Source organism: Dendrobates tinctorius, unplaced genomic scaffold, assembly GCF_039654945.1.
Source record: "Dendrobates tinctorius isolate UK_male_01 unplaced genomic scaffold, ASM3965494v1 ptg000079l, whole genome shotgun sequence".
NCBI classification, from domain to species: domain Eukaryota; kingdom Metazoa; phylum Chordata; class Amphibia; order Anura; family Dendrobatidae; genus Dendrobates; species Dendrobates tinctorius.
Window position 1 is genome coordinate 122,346 of NW_027361747.1, and position 8,204 is coordinate 130,549.

Consider the following 8,204-nt stretch of genomic DNA (forward strand, 5'->3'; position numbering starts at 1 on the left):
AGATGCTGCTCTAGGAAAGCTTTTTTAATAGTAGTATTATATGAAAATTGTGTAGACTATTCTCCATATATATGACCATACTCTGCTCTCCATTTGCAGGAGCAGAGGGGTTAAATAGTCCGTGCAGGAAACAACAGAGAGGGGGTTTTACAGAAATTGGATGCACAGTGAATAATATATATTAGCCAGGAAAATCAATGTAATTTTTTGTCATTAGGCAATAAATGTATATCACTTCCTAGGCTTTTTTTTACATAAACTGTGATTCCTTATAGAAAAGAAATGAATCACTTTCAGGAATGAGGGACAGGTCCCATTAACAGCTGGTGGAATGGACAGTGTGTTCTTCAGCTGTGCAGGTAGGAGATGACACTGATGCAGGGCATGGGGCATCTACACTGCATGGAGGGGATAGTAAGGGCACAATGAGGCAGGGAAGGATCCCTTATATTACTGTAGAGGGGCACTTGAAGTGACAGATTTGCACTTGCTGGTGGAGGTCAATGGCTCCTTTCATTTGAATGTATGCAAAGCTTAATTGATGCAAATCTCCTCTGCAAGACAGAGTCCTTGTTACATAAAATGCACATTAATGTCACCCCACATCCACCACAATTGTCTTCTCACATATCAGTACATAGAATTATCAAATACAATAGAAAATTGTTTCTATACATAGCTTTATGTATGTAAAAACTAAACTATGTGTGTATTTATCTATGTATATAGATATACATTATCATTATTAATTATTATGCTTTGCTTATATAGCACTATCATATTCCACAGCGCTTTACAGACATGGTTATCGTCACTATATATATATAATTATATTTAAATAATGATTACAAAATTTGACATGTATAGTGGTAATTTTCAAGCTTTTTAAAATGTATCTAAACTTTTGTGATACAGGTTTCTTTACTTATTAAGTAAAAAAAGAAGAGAATAAAGGGCACAAATTAATTATTAAATGGTAAATAATCCATTTTTCCCCAGGAAATATATAATTCAAATAAATAATTCAACATTAATAGCAATACTTATATATATATATATGTATATATATATATATATATATATATATAAAAGGAGCCATATATGTTTTTGCTTTTTTTGCTTAATTACAAATACAAGGCATTTTATTTGAATTTTCATTTTTTATTATCAACAATCAAATAAATGGCACAATTTTATTTTGGAAAACAAAATGCACATGTAAAAATTGTTCCCTTTTAAATAGGCATTCATAATCACTACATATAAATAAGTGAACCCCCTGAACAATTAATTATGGTTAATATGCTCAGGACATGGGGGAAAAAAATAAAAGACAACATGCAGATTCTAAGGACAAAATAATAATAATGAAGAAAAAAAAGGGAAAAAACAAGCAAACAGTAAAAAAAAAAAAAAAGTGTGAAATCCATTTGAATAATAAGAAAAAAAATAAATTAAAACCTCAACGGACAAACAAACAAAGGACCCAGGTCTTTTTTTTCTTCATAGAGACATTGAATAGACTAAAGGATTCCACATCATTTACTTCAACAATTGTCGACATTGTGTACTTATAATAACACCATACAACTGTCACATTATAACACTGCTGGAAAAGACACAGAAATAGAAAGCATCGACATTCAACTAATAGCTAGAGGTTTTGTGCCTTTAAAAATAATAATAATTAAAAAAATAAACAAACAAAAAAACAAACAACCTTTTGAATGTGAAACAATGTAATAAATAGAAACTTGTTACACCCTATGCAGAAAGACAAACGCTGCAACACAGTGCAAATTATTCCTGTCCATGTAGTGTCCAGCAAAGAATCTCATCATGTATGAATGTGCTAAACCAGAAAAACAGAGTAGAAAGCAGTGAAACATAGTGCTAATATTTCATATATCAGACAAGAAGTAGGGGGCTAGGGGGGTCTTCGGTGCCTTGGATAACCTTCTTCACTGCCTTAGTGGCCTGTCTGTCCCATTGGCAGTGAAGAAGTTAAATTGTCTATGGAGCTTAAAATTGTCCCTTTTGAGATGATTTGTTGTGGAGGTCTGGGAGGTCTAGTTAGGGTCTGCTGCTGGGTGCTCAGGCTTTTGGCATCCTCACAATGCCAATTCTACTAAGGTGGTCGTGTTAGAGCCCTGGTACACAGTCTGCCATGCTGTTTGCTGGAGTCTGCTCTTGTCCTTCTTTCCCTGTGTCACCTGTGGGATCCAGAGAGCTCACCAGATGTGGTCCCACCTGCTGCTGTGTGAGCCTGGTTCTGAGTTCTCCTGGGCAGGTGTCAGAGGTGGACAGGTGTCCCTGATCATCATCATCATCATCGTCATTCTGAGTAGTGTCACTGAGAACAATAACAGCAGGCAGCCACCGACCTTGCAGATCTCAGCACTGGTGCTCATGCTGGAGAGTTCAGAACATGCTCTTGACTAACGTGGCTTTGGTACTGTTGGGTCTCTGCAGGGAGGATAACACACTGGCGAATGGACCTCCTAAGGAGTCAGGGATAGAGGTGATGGTGCCACCTGGCCCAGTGGCCCAGCCTTGTGCCCCACCAGTGGCCCCTACTACTGCTGCAGATGACAGGCCTCCAGATACTTGCACTCCACCTTTGATTTGTTCTGTTGGGCCAATAGATCCCTGAGATCCTGTAGGACTGGGGCCACCAATGCAGCTCTGGGTTGGGTTGGGGTTGTTACCTGGGCCCCCAGTGCTGTCAGGGTCTGTGATTTTCGCCTCTTTACTCTCATCATCTCTGGAGGAGTCGGATTTCTTCCCAGAGGAGCCATTTTTGGCTGCGGCAGCTGCAGCTGCTGCTGCTCTTTCTTGCTTCCTAAACTTCGCCCGACGGTTTTGGAACCAGACCTGGGAGTGGGTAATGGTGGATAGATTGGGGGACAGGGTAGATGGGGGACAGGCAGAAGAATAGGATGGTAGTAAATGGAGGAGTTAAGGAAAAAAAATTGTAAATTATATAAGAATGATGTAGTTGTGGGAAGAGGAAGATGGAGGGAGGAAGAGAAATGAAACAATTGTTTAGATTTCATTTCTAAATATTAGCTATGATATATCTATATGTGTCATATATAAACATTGCACCTAATAAATCTTTTTATTATATGGATGGATAGCATACCTGTACTCTGGCTTCAGTCAGGTCTATCTTCAGGGCCAGCTCTTCTCTGGTGTAAATGTCAGGATAATGGGTTTCAGCAAACACCCTTTCCAGCTCCTTCAGCTGAGCACTGGTGAAGGTGGTCCTGATCCTCCTCTGCTTCCTCTTCTCATTGAGACCCCCATGGTCAGTAAACAGCTTGTAAGGAACTGCAGAAGCCAAAAAAAAAAAAAATCAAAACATCAAGTTAGAAATAAAAGAAAGCAAAACACATGAAAAATATATAAATATACACAAAAAAAACTATTATGCATATTAAAGCAATGTACAGAGATGTGTATGTAGATAGAAGGTATTAAGTTGCAAATGAAGTCACCCTATAGAATAATATTAGGATGTAAGGTGACAGAATAGAGCAGGCTCCTTGTAAAACTCTTCAAAACTAATGATATAAAAGAGGATTTCATGGTGTCATCTAGTGTCATCCAATGTGGCAGTAAATCTGTGAAATCCTTATAAAGTGGGCAATAATGTGTAGGGTGATGCCCAGGTATGAGGAGTGGTGGGCAGCAGCAGCTGCAGTAGAGGTCCAGCAGAGTCCCAGCATTTTAGGACAGTGTCTTCTTGGTGTGATGAGTCTTTCTCTTGGGTTATTTAATTATTTGCTAAGCTTTACGTCTCATCCCAGAGTAAATAAATTATGCCTATCATTTTGGCAGCTTAAGATAATTTTGTTGGCGGTTCGGGTGTGACTACCAGGATAGTGTAACCCTGTAACTGAATTACTCCTCGCCTGCAATCGCTTCTAACGTGATAAATTCTTTCATTTGTGTAAGCAAATTTCGTTTGGTAAATACTAAACACATTTCCATTTTCAAATGTAATCAAGGATTCCTATATACAAGGGGAAAAGGCTCCTTGCAAGGATTGGGGTGGGGGAGAAGAAGAGCTTGTAGAAGACCTACCTGCTGCATAAGGACTGCTCTGGTGATCTCTGAGAGTTCCAAGGCTGCAAGATCCTGGGGTGAGGGATGGACAGCCTGAGGTGGCCCCAAAAGTGGTCCTGATGGGGTTATACTGGAAGCCACTGGCTTGGCTGCAGGAACTGAAGTCAGCATAGGCAGATGCCAGGCTTGAGGTGTCCATGCCAGCCATGCATGACTCATAGGCAGAGGAGTTAAGGTAAGAATATTCCATTTTATACATTGAAAAGGCTCTGGAAGTCTCACCAAGAAGGTAAAGAAAAGTTGAAGAAATGAGGGCTGCTGGTGATGACTTGGAGGAGGTGATGTGCACTGCTCCACGCCTGCCTCAGCACTGGCCTCCTTACTAGCAGCAGAGCCTAGTTTTATGAAAAAGCCTCCTATGAGATGCCTTGCCTGAGGTCTCCAGAGCATAGAGTCCTCATAATAAACTTGGCTCTTTCCACTTGGACAATAGCAAAGCGGTTGGTCTTATTGCTGGCGCTTTTTACATGACAATAACTCATCAGTCTATTGGGCTGGCACTGGGGGGACTTAGCTGTCCAACCTCCCTATCATTGATTCCTGCATCTCTAATTAGAATTTAATAGCACACCATCCTCTCCCTTCTAACCAGCTCCCTGCCCTTTAATTCAATCACACTCTTTGCAAATAATGAAAGTTGGGTGACGATTTTCCCTGATCCAATTTCCCCCTCTAGCTTTTAACCGATCATATATACCTTTGGCAATAAATTGAGATGCTGTTTTTTTTAACTATTTTTTTGCTGTGCTCTTTCTTTTTTTTTTTTATTTACCCCTTACAGGCTTCATGTCACAGCAAGCATAATGAAAGGGTTACACACACATATCTACACCAGTGCCCAAAACCACAGGCAGTGCCAAGGAGGCAGGGGCACTAAAGGATGCACCAGCACCTGGGTTAGGGCATACTCCCATTGCTTTATCGTGGGTACAGTGGGAATTTGCTATTCAAGGCTTGCAATATGCACATAGATGGATCAAGAAAAACAAGAATATGGTTAGTAATTATTTTTGCATTTGACTCAACGTTAGCAGAAATGTGAACTTTGTTTTTTTTATTTTCTAGTAGTAGTAATGTATGTGTATATATATATCTATATATCTATATCTATGTACACATAGAGATGTGCATGATATATATATACACATATATATATATATTTATACATATATGTTGTATATAACAGTATATATATTGTTCAGACATCATCATCATCATCACTGTTCCCATTGGGGCTCACATTAATTTCCTATCACTTTGTCTTTGGAGTGTAGAACAAAAATACATAAATAAATATATTAAAAATATATCTGTGTATATAGATATATATGTGTGTGTATATATATTTGTTTATATATATATATAGATATATACACACACACACATATATATACACACATATATACAGTATATATATGTATGTGCATATATATATATATATTTGAATATATATTTATAAAATAAATGAAATAAAATAAAATATAACCACTGCATATATATATATATATATATATATATATACATATATATAAAATATACATGATATATATACATACTGTAATAATAATTTCTCACTGCTACACATGTGTATATATATGAATGCAATGTTAAGGTGTATTATTATTATTATTATTCTACTTTGAGGATGTGTCCCCACAGTGAAACCCCCTCTCTCCACCAAGAACCTCCAGCCTTAAATTGCAAAGCAAGTGACATTATTACACAGAGATGATCGTTCCCATTCCAATGCCTGGGGTGGATCTTGTGAGGAAGAAAACATTCATTATTCTCTTCATTTCCCCTGCACACAATTTCATTTCGGAGTCATTTGTATGAGTTGGCAGCATGTTCTGCTCTCACTGTGATGTATCTGGATCATCCTTTCTTCTCAGGCCACCAGTGGGTGAGGCACCTAACAAAGGAAGCAAAAAAAAAATCCTTGTAAACAAACTGTGGGTATTTTACATGATCCTAACATGTGGATAATTAGTTCAAGTGCATTCATTACCCCCTGTAACAAGTGCATAATTAAAGTAACACACTCATAAAGGCTTAATGGGGGGATTTAAGTGGTACAGTACTTACCAGCTTAATTCACAGCAAGAGTCAATAGGCAAAAACAAGCACATTAAGATGACACTTTGTAGCTATCGGGAGTTTTATTGCATTTGATAAAATAAAGTCTCACAAGAGTCCTTGTCTGAAACAAAGATGCACTTTGGAGTCACAAGGAGTCATAAAGTTAGCAGAGTTTTATGGCACAGACTGATAGGTTTATGGCCTCGGCAGGGAGCTGAGGATGGAGGAAAACTTTGCTGGCCACTGCCTGGCACCATGGTGGCAGGGAGAGGAGAAGAATAAATGTTTTACAAGGTTTTACTGACAAATTGCAGGATTCTTCGTGTGCATTAGTTGTCTTTTCTGGTGGCCTGGACAGCAGGGGAGAATGGCTGCAGAGGCATCAGTCTTCTCCCCTCACCCCTGTGTATAGGCCTGCAGAGACTAATGCGAATCCAAACACACTTACTCCAGCAATTTATCTTTCTGCATTCTTGTCCTCATGAATAGCAATACACATTTTGGTCGGGGAGAGCTTTTCACCTCTGCAGAAACTAATGGGCTTATTTTTCTCTTCTACAAAGAGTTGCAAGCGCTGAGATTTTCTGGAATTTGAGCTCAGTGTTCTGCTTTCCTGGCTCCGACATTACTTGCCACATGAGTCTATAAAGCTGGTCTATGAAGATGACAATGGGCTAATTATATCAGCCTGCCAAGAAAACAATGGGCTCATCTACTGTTTGTAACTCTGAATAAATTCCACTTTTATGCTTAGGTGTAATTGGCATCTATCAATATTATAAAAAAGAAACCATAATAGTGTACACACACATATTTACCAATGGTTTATACTGATCAGCAAAACATAGCAGAGTGTATGAGAATCTATTGCTCTATCTATCTATTTCTCTATCTATGTATCTATCTATTATCTATAGCTATTATCTATCTATTATATACATTATATATAGCTATTATCTATCTATTATATACATTATATATAGCTATTATCTATCTATCTATCTATCTATTATCTATAGCTATTATCTATCTATTATATACATTATATATAGCTATTATCTATCTATTATATACATTATATATAGCTATTATCTATCTATCTATCTATCTATCTATTATCTATAGCTATTATCTATCTATTATATACATTATATATAGCTATTATCTATCTATCTATCTATCTATCTATCTATCTATCTATCTATCTATCTATTATCTATAGCTATTATCTATCTATTATATACATTATATATATAGCTATTATCTATCTATTATATACATTATATATAGCTATTATCTATCTATCTATCTATCTATTATCTATAGCTATTATCTATCTATTATATACATTATATATCTATTATCTATCACCTATCTATTTCCTTATCTTCTTTTTCTCCTGTGTGCACTGTCATTTGTTTTTAAATTCTGATATTTGAATATTTATAACAACTGCAAAATATAAAATGTTTTTTTTTATTATTATTATTATTATTATTATTATTATTATTGATATATTTCTTATGCAAAACAAAAATAAATGTCCATTTCAATGTATTTTTCTCTCAAATTACTATTTACTTATAATTATTATTAATGTAATTAAACCAATGAAATAATACTAATAACAACAACTATACTATGTTTATTATTATTACCAGATTGGATTGCCATATTATTTTTTTCTATTAACATTAATTTACCAGATTATTTTACATGCTCACAATGTGTGATAAATGTACTGATATTTTCTTTTATTTTTTTCTCCCAGTTTTTATTTAAAATGCACTAGTTTTTAGGCCTAATATGCCCCTTATTTTTTATTACCCAGTCATTGCTTTAATTATTTTCTCATATCTCCACCTAAAATATCAATGTACAATATCTGTAATAAAATATTACTAATATCAATGACTGTGTCAAACAGCTGTAGAACAGTTTATATGGATGATTGTTTCCTTTATTGTATGTATTTTACCTAGACATAAACCTGC

The 8,204-nt window shown here is 36.1% G+C and overlaps 1 protein-coding gene across 1 annotated transcript; it reads right to left on the reverse strand.

Moving 5' to 3' along the window:
• Positions 1-1,140: 1,140 nt before the first annotated feature.
• Positions 1,141-5,467, reverse strand: PHOX2B (paired like homeobox 2B). The gene is made up of 3 exons (XM_073583416.1): positions 4,090-5,467; positions 3,146-3,333; positions 1,141-2,874 (listed from the first exon to the last, which is right to left on the reverse strand). The coding sequence occupies exons 1-3, from the start codon at positions 4,328-4,330 to the stop codon at positions 2,422-2,424; spliced, it is 882 nt and encodes a 293-aa protein (XP_073439517.1). The 5' UTR covers positions 4,331-5,467; the 3' UTR covers positions 1,141-2,421.
• Positions 5,468-8,204: the final 2,737 nt, after the last annotated feature.

Coding starts and splice junctions, on each gene's coding strand:
- PHOX2B (XM_073583416.1), bottom strand. CDS start 4,330: ATGTATAAAATGGAATATTCTTACCTTAACTCCTCTGCCTATGAGTCA. Junction 3,334..4,089: donor GAGCAGTCCTTATGCAGCAG/GTAGGTCTTCTA, acceptor TGGCTTCTGCAG/TTCCTTACAAGCTGTTTACT. Junction 2,875..3,145: donor TGACTGAAGCCAGAGTACAG/GTATGCTATCCA, acceptor ACCCACTCCCAG/GTCTGGTTCCAAAACCGTCG.